General features: G+C 47.4%; 1 protein-coding gene across 1 annotated transcript; it reads left to right on the plus strand.

Moving 5' to 3' along the window:
• Positions 1-579: 579 nt before the first annotated feature.
• On the plus strand, positions 580-26,406 carry LOC8033617 (glutamine synthetase, mitochondrial). Its single transcript, XM_042289727.1, has 6 exons — positions 580-748; positions 2,280-2,447; positions 6,021-6,170; positions 22,375-22,502; positions 25,229-25,431; positions 26,118-26,406. Exons 1-6 carry the CDS (start codon positions 595-597, stop codon positions 26,404-26,406), a joined length of 1,092 nt encoding a protein of 363 aa, XP_042145661.1. The 5' UTR covers positions 580-594.
• The last annotated feature ends 1,066 nt before the right edge of the window (positions 26,407-27,472 follow it).

Genomic DNA, 27,472 nt, shown 5'->3' on the forward strand with positions numbered 1-27,472 from the left:
TCACCTTTCTGGCACAACGAAGGAGCAAACCGAGGCAGAACTCCTTTATAGAAAACTTTCATAATGTCGTCAACGGGTTTTATCACAAAACACAAAACATTGCTCTGCACGTAAAAGCAAAACTGGCAGCCCAGTTGCGACAAGAAGCTAATCGAAGCTGAAATCTGCACAAGTGTTTGTTTCTAAACTGCACCACCAACTAACGCATTGTCTTCAAACTTATGCAATCTCTCTACTAAAGTTACGAAGGGAACTGGTGGTATTAGTAAATAAATAAATGAAATTAATTAATTAAGACGCGTCAGAGTATACTCGAGCGTGGCACTCAAAAGGTTAAGGTCTGTTTTAGCTCGCATTACTCGTGATCGCGGTATTTTGCAAGGCGTTCATCCTTCATTCATTCACACCCTCCTCTATGAAAGAAGAACGAGTTCTCCGGAGCACAATCCCTTTATCGAGTTGCGCCATTTGTCTATTACTGACGTTGCACTCGCTCTAGAGTTTACTCTCAGCCAAGTCTGTGCACCTTTGTTGGGATTTCAGCGGTTACGTATTGTGTTTCCCTTCGCAGCGGAGGAAGAGGAACGTGGACGGATGGCTTCCACAAAACCCGAGATCCTCAGGAAGTACCTGGATCTGGAGCAGCCCGACGACGTGGTCTTTGTCACTTACGTCTTCGTGGATGGAACCTTGGAAAATGTCCGGGCCAAGACGAGAACGCTGGCCTTCGAACCCAAGACCGCGAAAAGTACGCTCCAAGCAGGGAACTTGAACGTCGTGGAATTTATTTCTTCGAACCAATTCCGACGCCTTAAACCTAGAAAAAAATCCTCACTTCTGAGATTTCTGAGTTTCACGAGTTAAAAAATGAACTGCTAATTTTAGTGTACTAGGAGAGCAGTTTCCAGAATAATCCGCGTGTTTTCGGAGTTTGATACGTTGTAAGTGGTTGTCCATTGTTTTGTTTTTTCCCCCCGTCTTGGACTTTTTTTATGTATTTAGTTTGTTAGCAGACATGCGTTTTTTTTTTTCTTTCATTCATAATCTACGTGACGACTAATTGTCTATAGCACTTTTACGTTTTCGCTCACACTTTTTTTTTTCCTGTGTACTGTAAAACCCTTAATGTTTGCGAGCCCTCTATTTTCGCGAATTTCGCGAATTGAAGAATTCGCGAAATTTAAGGGCGCGCGAAAATTTCGGTCCTTAAGATTTTCAATGCAGGCGTCTGGAATTCTCGAAATTTAGTGGTCGCGATTATGTCATCTGTGACCGATTCGCGAAAAATAGGGGCCGCGAAAATAAAGGGTTTTACAGTATAATGTCGTACCATTTCTACATACTCATTCTCGATATGCTTGCGCTTTTAATGATAATATTCTCTTTTGGTGCACATGTAAAACGTTTTTCCTTTCCAATAATCGCCTCCTGCCTACTGCCATCTTTGCCTGTCTTGCCGTGGAGCCCGTTTTGAGCGCCCACAGTCACTCTCTTCACCGTAATATCGGATGCTGTTTACGTTTCTACAGCCCAGTCGACTCTGCACTTTTCGCCTGGGCGATAAGCGCTTGAAGGTGCGAAAAGTTAACGAAAACAGACAACTTTGTCTTGCGGACCGGGTAAATAAACCATGCATTGCAGATAGCTCAAACTTCGAGAGAATGTGACTCTAGCGGTTGGTATAGAACGCGAAAATTTGAGAACATGACGTTACCTGGATCAGAAAAGATAATCGAGAAGCACCTGTTGCAGTGAAATAAACTTGTCAGCAAGAAAGAAAACATTATTCACTTTCTTGTTGACCAGCGTTTTTCACTAAAATAAATCTCGCAAGCGTTCGCAATATCATTTCTTGTTTTGACGATATTAGGCTTAGGTGGACGTCGGCTCATAAATAAATTTCGTTTTTCTTAATTATTTTTTTATCCATGCAACGTCGTGTTCTCAAACTCTCGCGTTCTATCCCAACCGCTAGTTTCGAATTCGCACGGGGTTAAGACTTCCTGCGATATACAGTTTAGTTACTATCTGGGCCAAAAAACCCGATTCATTTTTTTTTTTTGGGGGGGGGGGGGGAACTGTAAGTCACCTTTTTAACGCTCACTATCCAGGCCGAAAATGCTCAGTCATTGAGCTGTGCGCGAATGCTCGGCGTCTAAGATCCACAAAAAAAGAGAGCTACAGCACATGTTGAGAGTGTGTTTCACACTCTGAAGACGCTGAAAAAAAAAATAGCCAGAAAATATGTGAACTCACTAACTTTTTCTTCATCGTGGCAGATTGTCCCGAATGGACGTACTGCGCGGTAGGAACGTACCAATGGGCGGACGCCGGCGCCAAGTCCGAAATGTTTCTGGTTCCCGTGGCCCTGTTCAAAGATCCATTCTTGAAAGGTCGAAATAAGCTGGTACTCTGCGAGACCCTCCGGCATGACCGAAGACCCCCTGGTAAGCAAAGCACCGCTTGGCCAAACTGGACTGAAAAGGCTTTGCAAGCTACTCGTCGCCTCCGAGGTCACAAAGAAATTTAGGTCAAGAGGCGTCTGAGCAAAATAGATAAATGGTGTACTGTGTGGCAGATGAAACTGAATATTAAGAAAACTGTCTATACGAATGTAACGCATAAAAAACAAATTCTGGAATTTAACTATAACATAAGCGGCCTTTTTTTAATAAAGTTACTGAGTATATATATCTGGGAGTGTTTTTTAGCTCCGATCTAAACTGGAACTCTCATATTGATCATTTATTTCAAAAAGAATTTCAAAAACTGTGGATGATCAGAAGAAAGCTAGATCATGCGAGTCCAGAAGTAAAATTAATGGCTTTGAAATGTCTGATTTTACCAACCATTGACTATAAGAGCCCTGTATGGGAGCCATTTACCACTAGAAATGATCATATTCTAGAAAGACTACAAAACAAAGCAGTGCCATTTATATTCAATAGTTACAAATCAACCGACTCTGTCTCCGCGCTCAGGTCCCGCGCAAAACTATGCAGTGTTCAAACCAAGTTGGCTATAAGCAGAATGAAGCGTTTTTCTTCTCAGATTTTGAATGGATGTTGGAGAATGAATGTTTCGAAATGCGTAAAAACTCCCGAACCTATGCAGCATAGAACAAAACATAATCGTCATATTCAACCATATTGGTGCTCAACAGATCGTTTTATGTACTCCTTCTTTGTTCGGTTTATAGATGAATGGAACAAGCTACCCGCACGTGTTGTCAATTCTGAAGATCTCATGTCATTCGCAAAACAACTAGAGTTTGTGTTTGCATGTAATTAATACCTTTTTATTCAATGTGTTTTGTGTATGTAATTATGACCTTTTGTTTATGTTTGCTATTTGTACCACTCCTGCCCTGGCCTTACGGCTGGCAGTAAAGATACATAAAAAAATGGCAGAGTCCTAAAATACGACAGAAACGGCAAAGATGCGAAAACACACTTATTGTTTATTAATATTACTCGATTAGCAAAAATAAAATATGTCAAATTGCTAAGAAATTGTGTTTCATACGTGAAACGTTCTACCATCACAAGCGTTTAGCGGTACTCAGAGGTTCCAGACGCCAAGCGCCTACGTTTACGTCGCTCTTCATCAGTTAGTTTAACGCGTACTTGATAGTTGTTCCTAGAATGAAGTGGAACTACTGCTAATCAAGCTGATAAACCTGGCTATCTTCCAGAGCTTTCCATATACTCTTCGAGCTCCCCTTCCTCAGTGCGCACAGGTGGTCGAGCTTCTCCTCGCTTACCTCACTCCTCCTCGCCTACCCCTATGGTCACATGACCTCCCCGTTAACCAATCGGCGTCGAACGCCTCACTCCTCTTCTCCCACCCGTCAACCAATCATTGCCGAGCCTCGATGCCACGATTTTATATGGGCTTCACGATGATGCCCAACACCTAGCCAAAGAACGTTTCACGTTAAAACAACCCGTAGTGCTGTGAACGTATGCGTTAATGGCGCTGCCGTGAACGCCTACAGCGTGAACGTATAGCTATACTCGTCATCACTTTGAAAGAAAAGTTGATTTTGCGCATTTTGTTATGAGCTGCGCGAGGTAGTTTTCACAGGATTTGGTTGTCAAAGAAGTATTGAATTTGGCTTTTTAAACGTGTACGCCTTGGTAAAATAACATAAAGCTAATCTTAGATGCACCTACATCATGGGCGTACTAACCGGGGGGGGGGGGGGGGGCGCAAAGAGTGTGTGTGTGTGTGGGGGGGGGGGGGGACAAGGCATGTGTTTTGCCCCCCCCCCCCCCCCCCCTTGAGACAGCCGACACTGGACAGGGCAGACACTGGCCGGCGGCACCTAAGGGATACCAAGGGCACCACCCTCCAGCCCTGGGGGGGGGGGGGGGGGGGGGGAAGGAGGGGGGCTGATTTGCCCCCTCAATCGAAAGCAAGTTGGTACGCCACTGACCTACAGATATCTTAGCGCGGCACAAGAAAGAGAAAATGAGTAACGTTACGCTAGGAGCCGAACTTGTTTTTACCACTTTTCTTGCTGTGAATGCGAGTACAGAATTCCGTGTTCTTTTTTGGGTAAATTTTTCATAAATTCCGGAAAGTTTTTTTTTTTTCATTTTTTTTTTCTTTTTTTTTTTACAGAGTTAGCATTAATTCGGTATAAATTATTGGTGTCCGACGAGAAATTGGGGTTTGTCGGGAACTGTGTTGAAGAAAATAGCGCACGGGAATGGGATTCTCCAAATTCCAGGGAACAAACGCATGAAACAAAATTTTTGTAAAACGTCCTCGTACCAATAAGTAAATAAAACAAGATAAGATCTATGTGATTCCGAATCAAGAATAAGCCTTGCGGGTAGTTTAATAAAATATGTGTTTCATTAAAAGAAAGAATGCAAAAAACAAACTGTAAACAAATTTGTTTTTTCTGTAGATTACTCTTTTCTTACTCAAGGGCAGCTCTTTTCGGTTTCTTCGATTTTTCTTTGAAATAGACTTGGAGGTTATTTTTCGGGATTCATTGGTATTTACCGAAAAAAAACAAAACCCTAATTAAGCATATATTGCCTAGTATAATAACAAAGAACTCGCCCGTGAAACATGAACAGCTAACAAATCAGCAAATGCCGTTAATTAAACAGAAACTCAAATTAAAAACGAACCAGTTAAAACTCCAAATCACTTCCTGAAAGTAGCGGTGCCACGTTAATACTTTGCGAATTCGGGCAATGCACTGCACTCCGTGATTGCACGAGACACAAATTTAATATATCTTGTAGGTGATGAGACGTCACAATCTTTCATTGACTTTCATTGAATGATCTGCGCGATTTGATACATAGTTTGGTCGTTAAAAATAGCGGTTTCTGTTAGTTTTCGTCATGTAATTCAAGGTTTCATGCAAAAATTTCAATGGCAGTTTTGTTTTCGCCTTACAGTTGATGGTACAGCGAACGCATATTGCCTGAAACTAAAACATCACCGTCAAGTATTAGTAATATTAAGAGTAGTGAGAAAAAGTGGGACCACAAACCCTCGGAGTTAATTTATATTTCTTGTCTTTTCAGGAGGGTGCCCCCAAAAATATTTTACAGTGTTTTCTTTTATTTTTTTAACGGAAAAGTAAACTACACATGCCGAACACTCAGCCTCCGACCTAATGTTGAGCTGTCCGGAACAGGTGTAAAGTTTTATAACAAATCGTTTTTTCATTCAAAAGTAACAGATGATTTTAGCTACATTTATATGCTCTAGTGAGCGTTTGGCGATGTCTACTTTAGTTTTATAATTAAAAAAAAATACATATATATATATATTTTTTTTTTTTTTTTTGGGGGGGGGGGGGGGGAGGATGCACGCTGTTTTTATGAACGGGCTGAAAGCTCTAATACTGTGTGGCATTCCATCGTTGCTAAGCTCGCGTTGCGACCAGATCACAACACGCGATATTATAAGTTGGTCTTTGTTAAACTTGCGACAGTTACGTATTTCCGGACGCCCACAGTGCCTAACTATACTTTTTTTCTTTCTTCTAGAAACGAACACCCGTTGGTCGTGCGAGAAAACCATGAAGGAGGCTGCCAACCAAGATCCGTGGTTCGGCATCGAGCAGGAGTATGTGCTTCTCGATGCGGATAAAATTCCGCTAGGTTGGCCTAAAGACAACAACGTTATCAGACCCCTAGGTAAGTGGTAGATGAAAATGATATCCCCTTCAAGAAAGGAAAGATTTCACTGTGTGGGCTGAAGTCATATCAGTTCGCGATAACTGTAAAAGTATAGACATTTGCATCGCTTATCACCCGGGCAAAAAATGCTGAGTCACTGAGCTGCAGACGCATGCTCAGTGTCTAGCATGCCCACTGATCTCTATGTCTGTTTGCTGGATCGCGTTTGACCAGCTCCGCCTATGGACGGGAATACGGCCACGGTCGGCCATCTTTTTGGTAGGGTTATATAATCATTAGCCATTATAGTAATTAATATGGCGGACAGCGCAATGGCGGCAGGCTGCCATTAATAGCCATAGATTTAGTACACTGTTCCGTGGGTGATATTTTGTGTTTGATTGAAGTTGTTCGACGAAGCAGATTCTTGAAATCCGGTGTGAATGGTAGCCTCATCTTTGAGGACTCGGCGAAAGTTCTACGAAAGCGCAGCACCGGGGAAAAGCAGCGCAGCTCGCATCGAAAGCAGAGTTCGTACCGGCGTCTGCTTTCGGTGACTCTTTCGATGCGACTTTCGACGCGTGCTGTGCTGCTTTTCCCCGGTGCTGCGATTTCGTGAACCTTTCACCGGGTCCTAAAAGATCGGGCTACCGTTCACGCCGGGTTTCAAAAATATGTTTCGTCAAACAAGTTGAATCAAGCACGAAATATCATCCACACAATTTTGATGGCAGCCTGCCACCACAACTTCCACAACGCTGCCTGCCATGAATGGATGATAGCGGTTGCACTACTAGGTAAAGGGGCTTAGAGCGATAAACCGGGGTTCCGGTGTGCACTCGAAAGTGACCCCCATAAGGCGGCTGCCATTGTACGCAAATTTGACTACTCGTCACATGACCAAACCAAATACGTGACGTCACAGGAAAGATGGCAGCGCTCATGCAGCGGCTGGCCCCAGCTGGGCCGGAGCTTGTCGGATTTTAGAGCGCAGCTCTTAGGGGCCCGTTTCCAGCCTGAGCGGCGTCGGCGTCGGCGTCGGCGTCGGCGTAACCGGGGGGGGGGGGGGGGTCACGTGACCTCCCCCCGAGGTCACGTGATCCTCCCCGAGGTCACGTGACCCCCAGGTCACGTGACCCCCTCCCCCGAGATCACGTGATCCCCCGGAGTCACGTGACTACCCGCAGGTGACGTAACCCCCCTCAGTACCCTTCCCTACTCCTCCTCAAGAGCTGCTCTCCAATTCGGCGTTACAGGGATTAGTAAACGGCTTTCATTTTTTTTTTGTTGGTTGTCGGTCGTCTCGGCGAGTTGATTTCAGACGGGGAAGCCGTCATATGAGGCCGGTCGAAAGCGACTTCAGAGTTCAGCGTGGTGTCTGACGTAGCTATAACGTGAAAACACGGAGGAACAATGTGCATTTCGCTGGTGACCGACGGGGATATTGCCGTAGAAGAATCTGCCCTACGTTGCTCGGACCTCGGATTGATTCTGATACCGCTAGGATAAAATTTAAGGCGACGTTTCTGCGCTCTCGTTGACCATCGGAATCTTCGAGGTCTGCGGTGAAGCGTGTGCAGTATAATTGGACACACAGTTTAGCGACGGAAATTGCGTGAGTCGTGCTTGGCAGTGTGCAATCGTGGTGCCGCTTCGTTCAAATGACCGAAGGCTCACTTTCGTTGTACGGCACACCGGAGAGCTGCCTTGAAGCTGGTAGTTGCCGTGCCGTGCTAAATGATGTTGTGCTGCTTCCCAAATTGTTCTGGCGTAGACGTGCACCTTCACGGAGCACAAGTGTTGCAGTTGATATTGATTCCGCTGGTCTGTCGCACGCTTCGTCGACACAAAAGTTTCATCAAAACTCGTAACGCGAATTGCAAGCCGTATGGAAATTTCTTTGCGAGCGTTACCTACCCAGTCCACCCGTTCACGCCGCTTTGCGACAGCAGTCTGCAGCGGCCCATTACCAGAACAATGGTCCCACATCCATTTCAGTTCAGTTCGCCCACGGCAGTCGCCCAACCCCAAGGGAGAGAATTTATTCGGACAGAATGCCGCTGAAGCAGTGCAGGCCATGCTCAGCTGTCATCGTATGTTCTGGTGGATGTGCTGGGTACTTTACCCATAGCCCTTCACTCTCTGTGCACCTTGGCGGCTCCTCAGCCGAGTTGCCCGATAACGGGACACGGGTGGCGGACCATCCCGCGTCTTAAACCCTTGGCGAGCCGTGAACCAATAACTATCCCGAGCCCAGCAGAAAGACCGCAAGACGAGCAAGTACCACAAGGACGAACCTCGAAATTACACCACGAAGAACCTGAAATCCGAGTCGGTCGCTGCTACCAGCAGGAACCACCGGAATTCGGTCTTTTGCCAGAAAAATCCGAAGCTGACTAAGCCAACAATGACAAACCTGTAGCAGCGAACCGCGTCCGCTGCCACCATTGTTTGTATGCCCGTCGCACCTCACACTCCGACGCCCTTTCACTCATGGTATATGAAGACGTCGAGGGCTGGATTGAACAATATGACCATGTTGCCCGCCACAGTGGGTGGACAGACAACCAGCTCCAGCAGAACCTATACCTCTCGTGGAAGGAACTGTCAGGCACTTGTTTGAGAAGCACGAATCCTCCTTAACGTCATGGGAAGTTTGCAAGATCAAGCTGAAGTGCACGTTCATCAGCCACCATTGACGAGGGAGAGCCGAATTCCTGATTCTGTCCAGGACACGGCCCCAACAAGAGCGTCCCTGCCTTCGTTGAGGATGTTTTGCGCCTGATCGAGCACCCACGCCAACCCTGGTGTTACAGAAGACGAGAAGATAAGAATCCCAAGCCCCTCATGTTTGGGACAGCACCTTCAGCAGCCTTGTCTGCAACCCCACGACAACAGTCGAAGGGTTCGTATAACCGAAACTTCCAAAATTGAATGTACACTGCAGGCCGAGCCTGTCACTATCAACAACTCCCCAGCGTCTCGACACTCCAGTCATCCAGCTGCAACTTCGACGCCAAACTCCCAGGCATCCGTAACATCATCCACATTGTTGTCCGTGAGGAGATCAGGAAGCTACTTTCTGCCATCAGTTGCCTAGCTTTTATTTTGATTGCTGACATTGTTTTGGAACAAGTTCGACAGGCATTTCAACTGAAAACTTCTTCAAGCAAAGAGGCATCTGACAAGCCGAGGGCGACTTATGGCACAAAGTCACGACGTCCACCACCGGCTTCCAGTTAATATTCAATGCCGATTCAACGAGACACCCCAACGGCTAAACATTCCCAACATCGGAAAGAACCAGTGTAGATTCTTGCTGAACAAAGTGCACCGAGAAAACGAAGGTGCTGCGAATGGTCGACCGAACACCACTCTGCTACCACTGCATGAGGCCAACCATGTCTACTGCAGGTGCCGGTACCAATGAATTGGCCTGCAAGAGATTGTGCCGAACGACCTTCGACCACGTCTCGAGGAACGTCCGCGGGACATTAAGGATTATCTTCGGCGAGCTTTGCCCCTGGTGCTGACATTACCCCGAAGCTCCTGATCCCCATCACCTCGACAGGAGGTAAGCATGACAAAGCAGGTGAGCAGCAATGCAAGGACAGTTGATTTGGTATTGGTTGTTGTCCAAGGACAATACCTAATAATTTGCCGATACTATGTATCTGTGTCCATGCAATGAGGCACACAATTTCCAACTTTTACGGAGAATGCCGCTGAGTGACATGAAGAAACAGAATGGTTGGTCGTTCTCAAAATTGGACACCAAGCATCACCCGACTTCACTTTGCCACACGAGACTTACACAAGTTGCAGTAGTCGCGGGATGCAGAAAAAAATCGCCATTACGAAAGGGAAGTGAGATGGCTTGGATAGCAAACAAACACTGTTGCCTGTTGCCAGCCATAAAGTCAACACAACAGCAAAAGGCACAGCCACGTAAGCATGCCCGAGCTTGCTGCATTGACGCAGAGAACTACCAGGAAAATTTGCGGATTACAAGCCAGCTCTGCAGTTTCAGTGCATCAAATGTCAGTGGCCGCACACGACGTATGATTACAAGACAGCATGTGTCGGTCAAAGCTGCGACTCGAGCAAACTGAACACCGACGTGCCAGGAGCGTCATCCGATAACAAGAAGCACAGGTACTACGACTGGACTCCTGACACGAGACTGTCGCAGAAAGAACTCGTTATGGAACCATTTTCAAAGAATCAATAATTATGTAATTAAGTGGAAATAAACATATTTGATACACTAACCAGATAAACATATTTCCGCTCGCCTTTACGCCTTCAGAGTCTCTACACAAAGAATTATGTTCACGGCACCTGCTGGACCTTTTGAGGACACCCGCATCTCTGACCCCTCAATATTAATTAATGGGACATACCAAACTGGCAGACTGGTTGCATTGGGCTGCGCTCGTTCCACTTCTCCTGAACATGTGGCGCGTCCGTAAACCAACTCCAGTGATGTGAAAATGTTTATTAGTTTATTCCCTCCAAGGGCCTCTGTAGGCATTGCAGGGAGAATACTTAAAGCTACACACGTGATAACATCAAAGCACACGGACATTAATGAGCACAAACCAGGTCCAGCTACCGAAAATAAATATTATAGTAAGGAATAATTATTGCTGCAACTTGTTGAGTGCAAGAACAAACACACCTCCGAGCATCTAGTTTTATAGTATGGATGCATTGTGGTAAAGCAGGACACTTCCTATACGTATGGCAGAGTAGACCCTTTGCAGAACCCCATCAAGCAACACAACTGTCACCATTCTTTTTCGGCGTAAAGCACAAAAATGGGCCCCAGTTCACGTCAAATGCTAATGAAGCATTCGAGTCCAATAGGCGCTGAGCCGAGTTCACAGTGATGGCGGACATAACATTCTTGTCGAACAAATGCCCAAAGTATGAAAGCTTGGGGTAATTAGAATAGTAGCTACTGTAATTCGTTTTATCACAATTTGGCAAACGGCAAAGGCTACAGTCTCGATGAGCCAATTTGCACGTTGGAGAGAGGCGCATGACAAAATGTCATTCACAGTGCTCGTCTGCACAAATTTGTCACACACCTTCGCTCCGTCTCTCTGATTGGCTCAAGGGGGCTGTGGCGGTTGGCCTTTTCCAAGCTACAATGATACGAAGTATAGGCAGCCCACTTTTTAAAAAAGTCTATTGAAGAGACCGAAAGGAATGGTCAACATTTTTCAACAAGACTGCTCTGCAGGCAGGGGATGAACACAAATGTGAATAATCTTATCCAGGTAATTAGAGGAAGTAAATAATTGACCGACTAATGCAATACAGACTTAATGAAAAAAGCTATTGCTGCAATAAATTTTACAAAAGAGAAAAAGGTGCAGTTAATGTATGCATACACCAAAAAACATGTTCTTATAGGAAGTCGGAAAGCTTTGAAGCAGGTGCCTGAAACGATTTATTCATCCCCACACTGAATAAAACGTCATCCTCGAAGCTGGAAATAACTGTGCACTTCGCACTCACAAAAAAAGGAAGAAAAACGATCGAATGTAGAATCGTCGATTAGCACAAAAGGCTAAAGATCGCAGGAGTTTCCTCGCTAAAAGTTGCTGTGGTTATTTGGTGACGCAGGGTTGAAACAACTTCCCCTAGGCCCTAACGCGACGTATACCTTTCGCTTAGATTCTCAGACATTCCAACGTTCAAACGAAGCTAGAAAAATGCGAATATTTTATGCCTGAAGTTATATCGTAAAATTGTTGATAAGTGCAAAACGTAACGGTCGCAGGAGCTTCCTCGCTAAAAGTTGCTGTGATTATGCAGTTACCTAGGGCTGAAACAAATTCCCCTAGGCCCTACATCCGACGAATATATTTCGCTTCGATTTTCAGACATTCCAACGTTCAAACAAAGCTAACAAAATGCGAAAAGTTAATGCTAAAAGCACTCAAAGTTCTATCGATCCTCGAACAGACCCCGAATCCGAGCACCGGTACGGCGATACGGCTGATACTGTCTCACAGGTATTAATATCCAGATCATCCTGAGCGATCTTCCGCAAAAAGCGTATAAAGTCTCATTCCATCATATTTTCTCATTATACCTGCGTCAGCGAGCACGAAAAAACCCGGAGTCGTTGGAAAGCCGCTGCACATCACGGCTACCGCGCACCAAACAAACTCGCATCCGCCAGCTCTGGGCGCTGCCATCTTACCTGTGACGTCACGGCTCTTGGGAGGTCACGTGACGAGTAGTCACATTTGCGTAAAACATGGCGGCAACCGGGGGGGGGGGGGGGCGCCACTTCCGAACTTCCGGTTTATCACTCTAAGTCCCTCTATCTCGTTGTGGTTGCAGCAGCTGTACCTTCGCTGGAGGTAATATAACTCTACCAAAAAGATGGCCACATTCACGGAGCGGGCAAACGCGGTCCAGCAATTGTCGTAGAGGTCAGTGGGCGCACCGCACAAACAGAGCAACAGCGTATGCTCAGAAGGCGACCCACAGCCCAGCAGATAACATGTAAGCCGCGCGGTCGTACTTTTAACGCGTCGTACAGGAGGCAGTCTGCAGACACTGTCTGACGCTAGGTGGCGCAAGCTACCGCACGTTGCAAAGGGTCATTAACGTCTATCCATCCGTCCTTCCTCATATGGTGTTTCTGTCACATGGGTCACACACAAACTTACATGCCTCGGGCGTGCCCGTATTGATAACTCTGCCGTCGTGTCAGCAGCAAACACCGTGTTTTTGGTACAATGTATCTGAGCAGAGCGGCCGCGACTCGGGGCTAACTGAAATTTGCCACTGTTTCGTATGCGCCACACTCCCGTACCTTCGAATTACCGGATGAAGGTAACTTGGAAGCTCGTTTTCGATGGCATATTACTTTGTTAAGGTTTGGGCAATAAAAATGACCAGTTCTATAGATCGCAAGATTCCCTAGAAGGCTAGCCGCAATAGAAAGTGGGAAGGAGGGGGAGGGGGCAGGTATAAAATATTAGGAACACAGGGAGAAAAGAAAACAGAGACTATTACGGAAGAGCAAAACATTTGTCTCAAAGGAATACCCATATATTTGTTTGACGATTTTTACGTTTTACGTTATTAAAGCAACGTTCATTGTAAATAAAATCCCACCACATATTTCGGGGGGAGTGGGGGGGGGGGGATGTACATTTTGACGGGCGGCGGAGAAAAACTCACCGGAGAAAAGCTCACCGAAAAACCGGCAGATGAGGAGAAAACCTCCCCGGCGCTTGAGCGGATCCGGAGAAAAGCTGACCGAGTTTTTTTTCTTAACTTAGCGGATTGTGCGTCACACTTGGTAATTTTACACAACTAGAATTTGTTACTTCATTAAACATAACTGTCCTCTGTCTCGTAATATTCTTGAAGTTTATTGGGCATATTTACGAATTCCTCAGAAATTAAGAATTACCCATTTTGTTGATTAATGACACCGCAAGTACATAATCAGAACATGCTACACCCGTAAAAAAGAAAACAATTTATTGACAGCTTGACAGTACGCCGTCGGTAGCTCTGTCAGATAAAGAGGTTCGTTTTTTGCGAGCTAATATGAATAGCGGTGTGTGAACCGTTTAGGCTCCGAAGATTGTGTGATGCCTGTTAGATGAGTTTTGGTGTTCGTTGATGTAATCAATGCCAACTACGCTGTTTTTTTTGTTTTTTTTACAAATACAGACAATAGCTTTGTCCTGTCGTGTTTGTTGTCATCACTCCATCGTCGTCTTTTGAGCTGTTTTCATTAATATATATAACGTATACCAACTCGCCCAATTCGCTACCTTGCGGAGGACTAGTTCTTATATAGGTAGGTCACGAGTAACAACGGTGGCAGTGTGGATCTCTAAAGGTCATCGGTTGTTGGCCGTAGGAGGGCACTGTCACACAAAGGCAACGTGTGGGAAAACTAGCATGAACGGCTGGAAAACCTGCAAGTCCGCGGGAGAAAGAAACCTCGATATCTTACTAACCGTTCTATCCTGCTTTCAGAGGTTAACAAAAGCTTCAAAGAGAATTTCAGGCACCGCGTTGTTGCACATGCACTTTCAAATTTTCGGCATTTAGAGTTCTGTTTTCTTTTTCTTTCTCCGGTTTAGGCAGACATTACTAAATTTTCGAACTTTTTCCTCATTTTCAAGTTCATAAGGTTTTCAGTTAGGCTTTCACTGCCTGGAGAGTAAACTACAGAAAACATTGGCTTGCAATTAATATTTGGGGAGCAATAAGCTTAACAGAACTGACAAATTTTAATAATAATATATTGATCCGACAGGCCTTTATATAAAAAGAAGAAAAAAAATCGATGAGCTTTTCGCCGTACCCGGAATATCCGGTGAGCTTTTCTCCGAATCTGCCGGTTTTCGGTGAGCTTTTCTACGGGATTTATTTTTGGCTCCTCATTAAATCGAAAACATTTGACCAAGAATCAAAAGAAAGTTAATTTCGTTGATATTTTGATCGTTTCTATTATTGCTCTTTTTAGGCGCGTTATGCATTATATTTTGAGAAGAACGTCAAATGACGTACAATACAGCATATTTTAAACGCCGCTGACGGCGCTCTTTAGGGTGTCTGCTCCAAGACGCAGAAAAAGGGCCGGTGTCGCAATCTTTGATTAGATTTTAATAGGGAAATCGGCCGCCCGTGTTTGTTACTCAAGATTTTCTTAGGAGCTCGTAGATTGGGTTATTACCATAAAGAGACGATCTCAGAATCCACTCGAGTGCTCCCTCAAAAATGTGTTCGCGGTTCTCGCTTCCCGATTGGTTGTTAGTCGTTCCCATCAGCCAATGTGGCAATCCCATTGGCCGAGGAGCGATAATGAGGTGCTAGGGGGTCTCTGCGCATGCGCCATGCCCACACCCGATGCGGGCGAACGCGGGCTCGTTTGTAAACAACGCGTTGGTCGATAGTCGGGCCATCGACCGGTCCGCTGCATTCACATTGGGCAGCACTTGTTGCTGACGACATCGAACATCTTTGATCGTGCGAATGTGTAGCTCAGGCTACCCTGGAAATCGCATAAAAATGCCGGCGAACTTTCTCGTGTTCTTGGGGTCACTATACTCTGCGACGCACGTTCTAAACCCACCGGGAAAGCCGCTGCACTGAACTGACCAAATTGCCCGATGATGCGAGTCGTTATACTGTCGCACGATTGCTACTAATAGTTTAATTTATCCGTATTCGAACGTTTTTTTCGTAAGGCGATAGCAATTATCTGAAACACGGGTGAAAAAAAGAACTACGGAAGAGCAAAATGTTTGACTCAAAACTACCCATTCCCTCTCTCTCTCTCTGTCTCTCTCTCTCTCTCTCTCTCTCTCTCTATATATATATATATATATATATATATATATATATATATATATATAAAGATTTTTACGTCTTACGTTTTGAAGCAACTTGCAAGAAAACGAATGAAATTGCACCAGATATTCTACCGCACAAAAAAGCTGCAGCGTGTAGCGCTATCCTCAGTGAAAATGTTCACGAGGTCGATGACAAGACGGCGTTGTCAATTTTTCGTTAACAGGTATGCGTTACCAGACGATCAAACCTGCTAATATTGAGCTCTCTTTTCTGACGAAAAAAAAGAAAGAAAAAGTAACTAAGCTACCAATTATTTTGCTCTGAATCTGTTTGAAGTCACGGTCACACAGCTAATGCATCATATAAAAGACCGTCTAGGGAAACTGTCTGAAGTGGGCTTCTTCTTTGTACGGCGGTCCAGGCTTCTTTCAGTGGCTTGACTCACCCTTTCGAACGCCACTCGCCATTTATGGTGGAAATTTTTTTTTCTTCCGAAGCTTTGGTTGCCAGACAGCAGACAAGTGCAAATTACTCAAAAAAGGCAGTTAAGGTATACTGAGTATCGACGTCAAAAGTAATTAGAGTAGAGTAGAAATTACGATTTGTAATAGTAATTGAGTAAACTATTAACTACTGTAAAAAGTAGCCAGTTACTTTGAAATTACTTTCCAAGTTCCTTTTTTATATTTTGCGGTAGCAAAGAACGGCAGTTTTGATCCGTGAAAAACCCACCGAGCCTAAAATAAATGCAGTCATTTTGTGGCTTGCGTTTTCGCCAAAATAGTTCCTTCACTCAAAGTTCTTGATGGTAGAGTTTTCCTTTTTTCTTCCTAGAGACGTCCCCAGCCAAGCTAAAAGGGCGTTCCTCCGACGCGCTGGGTGGAACGGCTGCATTGAATTTGAGAAACAGGCTGTGCAGAATCGGGTAAGCGAGTGTCGGCATCCTAGGTGACCATGACGAAACATGTGAGGTTGCCCTCGGCTAGAGGGTCTTTAATAACAAACTCTTCTTCGGCAAATTGAGATTGGTATGACAGGCCCCTTTTTATTCTTACGACGTTCGGAGAGTACGCTGAGCGAGTGCACCAGATTGTCAAGGGTTCAAGTCTCGCGCCACGACGATGAGATCATCCGGACGACTGCGCGTCTCGTTACAGTACTAGTGCTATGCTACTGAACAAAAAAAAATTGTTTTGTTTTAACAGATAATGAACTGAAGCATACTTCGCCGCTGACGCCGGGTCCAACAAAAGGATCTCCCAAGGGTGGCTCGCAATCCTCGCCGGCGACTACGGTATGCTGACGCGCCTGACACGCCTGACAAGTAAATCGTTTTCAACAAAGAGGAGGTCTCCCTGGCGTGGAAAGTCGGAAGGACGCGCAGTTGAACTACGTGAACAAGCGTCGTCGCTCGTACAGTTGTAGCTGGAAGCGGGAACGTGCTCCCATGAACGGGTTATCCGTGTCTGCGTTTGGCGGGGGAGTCCGGCTTTGCAAGAGAGTATGCGCTGACAACCAGGCGACCATGGGAGTAGGCACCCAGCTGCAAGGTCATTCCAGTGGCGTTCCGATGGAACCCCCAAACCGCTTGAGGCAGAACTCGCCAAAGGCCCTGTCACACTGAGGCAACACGACGGCAACAGCAACCCAACACGTTGTCCAACAGTCGGGCAACTTGTTGCTCACTCCCCGTGTTGTCCGAAAAACCTGTCACATCGCGGCAATATTGGAAAACATGGACGAGTACTAAAATGTTGCCTCGGTATGACGGCTTTCGGCAACAAAAACAGCAGCAACTTGTGTTGGACAACTTGTGTTGCCCTGATCGCTGGCTGAGCGAATTTGAGGCCGGCAACATGACAACACAGATAGTTTCGATGATAGAGCTAGTTCCCTAACAATAATGTCTTACTCAAATAAAGGCTTGGGAAACGTTATTTAACAATAATTAGGGCTGGCGTGAGCTAAAATATTTTTGTTAATGTTTTTACTGCGTAGTTACGAAAAGCGAATTTCGAAATGGTCTCAGATGCAGTCGTGAAATCTCAAACGATTGTGGAAATTAGAACTGCCGAGAGACCAGCTCACATTTCTGCTACTCAAATAAAATGGTATGGCTACTCACCCGCTGATAATAATAAGAATAATCCAGAAAGTAAAGTTTAAAAAATCAAAGTATATAAGTGACCACTTTGATCATGATTGTTGATGATTGGAACTTCGAAGCAGCCGCTACCAGACACCTGATTTGTTTTAAAAAATGCACAGGACGCTTTGAGGAATGAAGCGATCACATGGCAGGTGGTAAGCAAAGCAGCGTTGAAAAATATTTATTCAACCGATTGTTAATAAGGGCGATCGTGTCGGTGTCGCAGTTTTTAAGTACCGTCAGTTCAGCTCAACACCAAGCTACAAAAAAGGCTTTGCGGTGCTGCCGGTGCCAGCTCAATTTTACTGTAGAAATAGGAATTGCATAAAAGAAAGAATCGGACAGAAACACTTCAACGGTGGCGTAAATCCCGAACATATACAGGGTGATTCAAGGAGAGGCCAGGCTCTTTAAATCGACCGCACCTATCGCACTACGACTTTGTGCAGCGTTGCCCACAGATGGTGCATTTTTTTTTTTTTTTTTGTAAAATTTGTAATGAGCGAACTTGCCTGAGGAAAAAGTAAAGAACGACAAAGGCATAGCTCCTATGGAAACGCAGCGAAGCCACCAGTCTTCAAACAACACGGCGCCGTTTGGCAAGAGAGACAAGAGATGGCGCAAGCGGTCGCGACGCCAACTCCAGCCAACGAACGAGCATACGACGCCGAGAGCCGGCGTGTTTAGCAGACAAGGAACTGCAGTTCCTTGTTCTTACCTTGCCTGTTTTTGTTTCGGCGACTGTCGCCGCCTGCGGAACGCGCGCCGCTTTTCAGTCGAAACTACCGTCTGCTAAAGACGCCAGATCTCGGCGCCCTATGCTCGTTCCTTGGCGGCGTTCGTTGCGCCATCTCTTGCGTCCCGTGCGAAACGGCGCCGTGTTGTTTGAAGACCGGTGCTGTCGCTATGCTTCCATAGGAGCTAAGACTTTGTCTTTCTTTACTTTTTCCTCGGGTAAGTTTGCTCTTTTGAAACTTTACAACAAAAATGCACCATCTGTGGGCAACGCTGCACAAAGTAGTAGCGCGATAGGTTAAGAAACCAAATTTTGCGCTCGATTTAAAGCGCCTGGCCTTTTCTTGAATCACCCTGCATATCAGCGATGTCACTTTCCTCGGTTAGGGCTATCTGCTTTGTCAGAGAATGAAGAACATTTTGATAAACTAAAGAGTGGAAAATACTCCCCGTGCCAAGTCTTATAATCACAGTCACTGGTTGATGTCGTACCGTGGTAATTTCCGGCCCTTCGAAAGCATTAGCACTTTGTAGAGTCACATATCCAGCGACATCGCGCCGCACACGAACGAAGCTAAACAGTCAAGATGACGGAGTGTTCCCTGTGTTGTCCCCGCAGTCAGCGCGGTGTGACAGGGTTGTCGGACAACAAATCGGCCAACACGGTTGCCGGGTGGCAGCAACATGTTTCCCTACTGCTGTTGTTGCCGCGATGTGACAGGGTCGCCGGGAACACGATTTCCTCGTGTTGCCGGATAGAGTTGTCCAGCTGTTGCCTCAAGGCGCGTTCACACTCTTGCAACCGAGTACGACCGAGAAAGACTTCTTGGGACCGGATGCACTGAGCGGAGCTGGTCCTAAGAGATCGCAAGAGGCTTAAAAACCGGTTTGGTCTCTCTCGGTCGCACTCGGTTGCAAGAGTGTGAACGGGCCTTTAGTGTGACAGGGCCTTAAAGGCAGACAACGTGAAAAACAACAAAAACCCTCGGAGTGTCCCCGTCTTTCACGGTTGCAGCTTGAGGTGCGGAGCCTGCGTCATCACCGGATCAGGTCAATACCCGACCAAGACTTGTTAAGCACCTCTTCCTGCGTTCGTGCGCGCCGGTGTTATGTTTTGGCAGCTTGTCGCCACCTTGGCCCAAGGACGCCTGCAGGGGCTCCGGAAGTCAATTTTGATCGGGGGGGGGGGGGGGGGGGGGGGGGGGCGGGGGTCAAGGCTCACATCCTTGCAGTGCAGATTACCCCCCCCCCCCCTCCCCCAACTTTGAAGAAGGAAGCGACCTTTGTTTAGCCGAAATCTTTTCTGAGTAACAAAAAGAGATCTTCAAAATCTCTAGCGCGCAAGAGCGTTTCCGTGGCCTCTTCTGTCACACCGAACAAAAGCACGAAAATGATTGACGGATGGCAGAAATGCTTTTCGCGTCTAGGCGTCGTGCAGAAACTTCAAGGGGCGCCTCCCATGCTAGGCCAGCTCTGAACCCTCTCCGGCCATTATGGGATCAGTGCGCTTAATTGGCACGGTATTGGCATGGCCGGGCTTGAAAGAGCCGATCCCAAGCAAAACTCGTCGAACAGAGTGTCCCTCCAAGGACATATGCTCCGGACTGCTGTTCGTCGAAGCGCTCTGCCAGAGACCGATTTCCCGCGGCAAGAGGTTTTACGTTTGGGGAGGCTTATCCAGAGCAGGAGGGAGGCCTCCTCCCCGCCATCCTTTCCGATGACAAGGAATGGTAGAAAGGTGCCGTTCCTAAGCTGTCCCCGTCTCGCTGCCAGTGATTAAGATGTGCCCAATACGCGCGCGTCAAGGCTGGCTCAGAAGAAACGTTTACTCCAGCAATTAACAGGGGAATCAGCTTTACTACCAATTCTCTTCCCGACAAAACGTCGCTGTCCTTTCTTATTCCGCTTCAAGCTTGGAAGGCGCGGTAGCATGTTGCTCTGACTACATTAAGGGAGGGTTGTGGGTCAGCCTCACGGTGTAAGATACACTCTTTAAGGGGTATTCACACGAGGGAGAAATCCCGGGGATTTCTCCCCGGCACGCGCATTCCGCGACTAAAACGTCAGACTTTTCGATGTGCAAAAGCCTCGCGTTTTCATCTCGTGATGCGCGCGCGCCGGGGAGAAATCCCCGGGATTTATCCCTCGTGTAAATACCCCTTTAGGTGAGGACACGGCGGGGATGAACGCGCGGCGCGAGGAATCAGATAGTGTTGGTTCGACGGGCATCCGAAAGGCTGCATTATTCCGCGGCCGCCGTGCCCGCGGCTCACAGTGTCGCCGGCGGCCAAACGGCGAAACTGTATGAGAGCGAAAAAATTATCTCGTTGCCATGACACCCCGGTACACCGTGGTCTTTATGCACGTTCGACAACCTCGCTGGAGCTCTGCGCGTGTGGAGCATGAGGCGGCACGAGCCGTCTATGCCGTGCCCACGGGTCGACGAGTCATCTACCGGCGCCGCTTGAAACATAGTGAGAGAGAGAGAGTGAAAAGCGAACTTTATCTGCACTGCGCGAGGAGCGCGCTGTCGTCACCTGAAGAGTATTATCTTACACCGTGGTCAGCCTTCAGCGTCGGGGGGGGGGGGGGGGGGGGGGGGGCGTGACCCCTACGAAAAAAATAGAAGTGAAAAGAAAGTGAAAGCCGTTTACTACTCCCTGTAACTCCGAATTAAAGCGCAGCTCTTGAGGAGGAGGAGGGAAGTGTACTGGGGGGGGGGGGTGAAGTGAACTGGGGGGGTGAAGTGAACTGGGGGGGTCACGTGACCTTGGGGGGGTCACGTGACCTTGGGGGGTCACGTGACGATGCCGATGATGTCATCAGTGACGTCACTGATGACGTCATCAGTGACGATGACGATGCGGACTCCGATGACGTCATCAGCGATGATGACGATGACGATGCGGATGTCGGTGACGTCATCAGTGACGTCATTGATGACGTAATCTGTGATGATGAAGATGACGATGCGGATGCCGGTGACGTCATCAGTGACGTAACTGATGACGTCACCGGCATCCGCATCGTCATCAGTGATGATGACGATGCGGATGCCGATTCCGGTGAGGTCATCAGTGACGATGTCATCGGGGAGGTCACGTGACCTCGGCGGGGGGGGGGGTCACGTGACCTCGGGGGGTCACGTGACTTTGGGTGTCACGTGACTTTGGGTGTCACGCGACCTTGGGGGTCACGTGAACCTGGGGGAGGGGTCACGTGACCTCTGGGGTTCGCGTGAGCTTGGGGTGACCTTGGGATGACCTTGGGGTGACCTTGGTTACGCCGACGCCGATGGCGACAGCGACGACGACGCCGCTCAAGCCGGGAACGGGCCCCTAAGAGCTGCGCTCTAAAAACATAAGGGGGCCGGACGCCCCCACTGCCCCCCGGGTTCCGGAGCCGATGTCACGCCTGTGATGCAGTGGGGGCGGACGCCCCCACTGCCCCCCGGGTTCCGGAGCCCCTGTCACGCCTGTGATGCAGTTTCTACGGCTGCCGAGTATATAAGTGCGTGGGAACGGTATGTGAGGGGGTCTCTTGTTCGGGAATGCCACTTCTTCTGCCGGAGCCTTATTTATTTCTGCATTCAAACTTTTGTGGTGAGCAAAATTAACACTAGATTTCAGAAGTAGTTAGTAATTTGAGTAGAAGGTATTCGAAAAATGTAGTTAAATTATACTAATTATCCCAAAGAAGTTGTAATTGAAAGTTACCAAGTTACTTGGAAAAGTAGTTAAACTACAGTAGTTTGAGTAGAGTAGTGGAACTACGTCTGAGTCTGCCAGACAGAGTATAAAATTCCGCTAGAATAGTTAAAATGACTCAATATATACATTACGCCCCCCCCCCCCCCTCCCTTTCTAAAAAGAAATAAAGAAAGAATTTTAGATGTACTGTGCATATTGCTTGAAAGGGCCAAGTTTAGGTGCCAAGACGGCCTGTTTTTGCGTCTGTAAATTGTGACATTGTTTTGTTTTTAATGTTTTATAGGACCGTACTCCGGTGGGGTTGGCGTCGGCAACGTGGTTGGAAGGCAAATCGCGGACGCCCACCTCAAGGCCTGCGCTTACGCTGGCGTCAAAATTGCTGGCACCAATGCGGAAGTCGTCTTATCTCAGGTGACGGCTGCAATTTAGTTGTTTTTTTTTTTTGTAGGAAGGATTACATTATTGACCTCTGTTTTTTCTTGACTTAAGGCTGAACCGCGTGTAAGCGATTTAGCGAGCGACGGTGACAAGTGACGAGCGACGGATATTTCTCAGTGTCGCTCGTCGCGTGGCTCGGTTTTAGGACTTTTAGAAAACGTCGCTCATTGCCTTGGCCGCTTGCTCCGGTCGCTTTCATGCGGATTGCCTCTTCGCGCGACTGACAGGGCGAAAACGGGTCCTCGTCGCCGTCGCTAGTCTCGTCGCTCGCCAAATCGTTTACGTGCGGTTTATATCTTATTATTATTCACTATACTCCGTTCCCCCTAAAACCGCGGTCAGACTGTTGAGGTATAACCGCAGCATATGATCTGCGCCACCTAGGCAAATATTATCCAAAACATATTATCCCTAATACTAACACTTATAGTAAAAACTGCACAATAGGCCAATTCGATCGCAGCTCCTGTCCATTCTTCGATTTTAATCCCACTTCCTCTAACATTTTTATAGTTTGTTTTATTATTTAAAATAATTTGCGCCATCGTCCGGATTTCTTTTTAACTAAAGCGACTTCCAGTGACAAGCGCAAAAAGCGTTTTTGGAAGATGCCGCTCACTCTCAAAAAGCGATGGGGAGCGCAGCCTCTACCCCGAGCCAAATTAGGGCGATGAATATAAATAGTAGAGAGTATGTAACTCCTTAAAATTAGCGCTAGGCCTTGTCTACGCGGATAATGGAATTTGCTTGCCAGGTGGCGCAAGTCACCGCCTGATCCAGAGGGCACAGCCACGATGCATCCATCCATCCAAACTTTTAAGTCGCGGTCACGCCGCTCATGCAGCATACAAAAGACATCGCGTTCACTGCAGACGTGATGGCAGAATAATCTGCGGTCAAGGGCCTGAGGTGTTCGAAGCATGTTGGCTTCATACGCGGAGCGCAAGTTCGTCTGCTTCTTCTGCAGAGGCTGTGGTGACGTCAGAACGCCGAGCTCTGATTGGCTCTGATTGAAGGATAGTGTGCAGACCTCAAAGCAGCTTGCTTCGGTGTCTACCCACTATCCTTCAACCAGAGCCAATCAGAGCTCAACATTTTCCTGATGCCACCGCAACTCGTGCGCAGGAAGCAGACGACTTGCTCACCGTATATCCCTCGAACATGTCTGCCGATAGTTTCTGTATGACCAGTCTGATAGGACCGCCATACATGGAAGAGACACGCCTCAAACAATGTCTGCAGACTGCCAGTATGACGTAGTCTTTGGCTCTGTTTGGACATAGCGAACAGTTCTATTGTTAAACATTTCGACAAAAACCCCGAGACTGGGTCAAAAAATGAAAGCCGCTTACAACTCCCTGTAACGCCGAATTAGAGCGCAGCTCTTGAGGAGGAGGAGGGAAGGGCACTGGGGGGGGGGGGGTTAAACTAACCAGGGGGGGTCACGTTACCTTGGGGGTCACGTGCCCCCCAATGCCGATGATGTCATCACTGACGTCACTGATGACGTCATCAGTGACGATGACGATGCGCGTACCGATGACGTCATTAGTGACGTCACTGATGACTTCACCAGTGATGATGACGATGACGATGCGAATGTCGGTGACGTCATCAGTGACGTCGCTGATGACGTCATCAGTGATGATGACGATGACGATGCGGATGCCGGTGACGACATCAGTGACGTCACTGATGACGTCATCAGTGATGATGACGATGAGAATGCGGATGTCGGTGACGTCATCAGTGATGATGACGATGACGATGTGGATGCCGGTGACGTCATCAGTGATGATGACGATGACGATGTGGATGCCGGTGACGTCATCAGTGATGATGACGATGACGATGTGGATGCCGGTGACGTCATCAGTGATGATGACGATGACGATGCGGATGCCGGTGACGTCATCAGTGATGATGACGATGACGATGTGGATGCCGGTGACGTCATCAGTGATGATGACGATGACGATGTGGATGCCGGTGACGTCATCAGTGATGATGACGATGACGATGCGGATGCCGGTGACGTCATCAGTGATGACGATGACGATGTGGATGCCGGTGACGTCATCAGTGATGATGACGATGACGATGTGGATGCCGGTGACGTCATCAGTGATGATGACGATGACGATGTGGATGCCGGTGACGTCATCAGTGACTGTGACGTCATCGGGGGTCACGCGACATCGGCGGGGGTCACGTGACCTCGAGGAGGGGGCCACGTGACTTCGGGGGTCACGTGACCCCCCACGAGGTCACGTGACCTTGGTGGGGGGCTCGCGCGGTGCATTATGGGACATTTCCCATGATGCACCGCGCGGTTACGCCGACGCCGACGGCGACGGCGACGGCGACGGCGACGGCGACGCCGACGCCGACGGCGACGCCGCTCAAGCCGGAAACGGGCCCTTAAGAGCTGCGCTCTAAAAGGGACGGACAGACACAAGAGACTTTGACTTGGTGTTTGTCCGTCCCTTTTTGACCCAGTCTCGAGGTTTTTGTCGAAATGTTTAACCACCACCAGCTCGTTTGCGCCCTTACCTTTTGTTCACTAGTTCTATTGTTTCATAAGGAGTCGGAAGGCTGTTTCCATTGGCCCTTTCGAGGCCTTCGTATGCCGTTACACATGGTTCTTATTCGTTTTGTTCTTTTTTTTTTTCTTCTGGCCTGCGCTCACGCGGTTATAGTGGGAGTACCAGGTGGGACCTCTAGCAGGGGTCCAGGCTGCCGATCATCTTTGGACCTCCCGTTACATCCTCCACAGAGTGGCCGAGGAGTTCGGCGTGATCGTGTCGCTCGATCCGAAGCCTTTCCAGAGTAATGAGCTGTGCGGCTCCGGAGGGCACATCAACTTCAGCACCAGGCAGATGCGCGACGACGGTGGCCTCGAGTGAGCAATTTTCTTTTTATTCTTCTTGCGTTTCTTTATCGTTGACAGTATAATTCGAACTGTGATCGGGTAGTCTTTCTCGAAATCAACTTCGAGAACGACTGGGTCACTGCTCGGCGGGCGCTTGTAGCGAAGGGGTTCTTGAGAACTTGCGCGAAGGAGTTCTTAAGATCGTGTAGCTTCCCTTGAAACAATAAAGAGGAACTTCCTGCAATATAAAGGACAGATTTAAGCTTAGTTCCAGTAGATGATTAGATTTAATAATGCATGTTGCCCTCGTGGCTGAATATGTCTGTGCATCGGTTTATACTGCCATCAGCAGCAGGAAAGTTTGGTTTGCATGAAGGTGGAAATGCTATAGAAAAAGACAGCGCAATTTGTGCTGACCTTGGACATCAAAGATCTGTATGGAGCGGGCGTAGTGCCTTTTTGGTGCGGGTAATTCTGCAAGGAAAGCACTTTATGAGCCCGTACACTCGGAGAAGAAAACTCTTGAGAGGAACTGTACACGATTTCTGAACCACTAGTCTATTACATCTATTTCTGTGTTCCTTGTCGGCCAGGCTTTATCTGATATATCACTCAAACTCTGTACGACAATCTGAATGGGGTTATTAAGTCCGGATGCTGAGACTAAATTCGAATGCTGATAACACCTTGTCTTCTTCGCCGCGGCATCCTTGCAGGTATATCCTGGAGGCTTTAAAGAAGCTGGAGGTAAAATCCGAACTGCACCTGACCAACTACGACCCTCAGAAGGGAAAATCCAACAGCCGACGTTTGAATGCCGGCTTGCTAGGAACTCCTAGCGAAGACTTCACAGCCGACAAATGTTCGCGTCTGGGCAGCATTCGCGTTCCGTGTCTGGTGGTCGAAGCCCGAAGAGGCTACTTGGAAGACAGGAGGCCGGGAGCGAACGTGGAGCCTTACCGCGCGACCGAGACCCTGGCGAAAACCGTCTGTCTCGACGCCTGACTCGAAGTTATACGTGTTTTCGAGAACATTTTCACGACATCGTGCACGTATAATTTCCCGTGAAGCACCCTGAACGCCACCTGCACTTTTAAATTGTACACTATAATCGCTGACAGAGTGAGAAGGGCAGGGCGTCTCTTTCAAAAGCTAGGCATCCAGCACGCGCTCCATGCCTTCTGCCGTGCTTTGATTGCGCACGCGCGCTTAAGTTGAACGAGACGCCGAAGAGTTGTCGAAGGTAAGAAGGTCGCCCTGGAGGCGGGGCAACTGAAACTCCTCCCTGCCGTTCTCACCCTTTCAGTGACGATAGCCTGATCATGCTAACAAAGACCGGGACACAGCAGGCCACGATGAAGATGAAAAGCTAAAAAAATAACGACGTGTTTTTTTGAGGGAATCTGTACATATCGGTTTCTTTAAATCAAACTAACTCTGTTTTTATTTTGCCTTACCGGTTATTAAATTTCAGCTACAAGTACAGCAGTGTTGTGTCATATTTGTGTCTTCATCCGCGTTCTATGAGCTGTTCGTCCCCATTATGCACAACCCACAACAGTAAGAACGACCCGTTCAACGCTGCAGTCTCGGGCAATTCTGAAGGGTTCACTTTAGGCAGGCCCACTTTGCTTGGGGGGAGGGAATAAATTAACCTTTTCTCTATACTCCTTCTAAAAATAAAATGCATAAGGTCAACACTTATTTTGCACGGCCGCTAAACTGCCTCAGCAAACTGTTGGAGACGGTACAACGTTTACCAACTGGCGGAATTTGCCGTGTTTTCTCCAGAATGTGTCGAACTACCATACGCAAATAAAGGAAGGATTTCGAGCTACGTCAATTGTTGGGACCCTTCTACTGTTTTTCGTGCTTGGCTGTTTCCACGTATTGGAAGAAAGTGCACACGGGCCTTTTTTTATGTTGTGGCGAAAGCCATCGCACCACGTCTACTTCACGCGTATCCATCCGAATTTCAATAATTGGTATCTCGTGTAGCCAATAACAAAGGGCGTCCTTTTATTTTTGCCACGGTTACCATGTGCCTATTGGAGTGATCTCATTGGACGAA

This window comes from Ixodes scapularis, unplaced genomic scaffold, assembly GCF_016920785.2.
Source record: "Ixodes scapularis isolate PalLabHiFi unplaced genomic scaffold, ASM1692078v2 PGA_scaffold13__105_contigs__length_92229423, whole genome shotgun sequence".
Classification (NCBI taxonomy): Eukaryota; Metazoa; Arthropoda; class Arachnida; order Ixodida; family Ixodidae; genus Ixodes; species Ixodes scapularis.

What these genes read in the sequence shown, in the direction of transcription:
- LOC8033617 (XM_042289727.1), top strand. Translation starts at nt 595, where the DNA reads ATGGCTTCCACAAAACCCGAGATCCTCAGGAAGTACCTGGATCTGGAG. An exon ending in CAACGTTATCAGACCCCTAG is followed by an intron (nt 6,171 to 22,374) that starts GTAAGTGGTAGA and finishes AATGTTTTATAG; the next exon opens with GACCGTACTCCGGTGGGGTT. An exon ending in CGCGACGACGGTGGCCTCGA is followed by an intron (nt 25,432 to 26,117) that starts GTGAGCAATTTT and finishes GCATCCTTGCAG; the next exon opens with GTATATCCTGGAGGCTTTAA.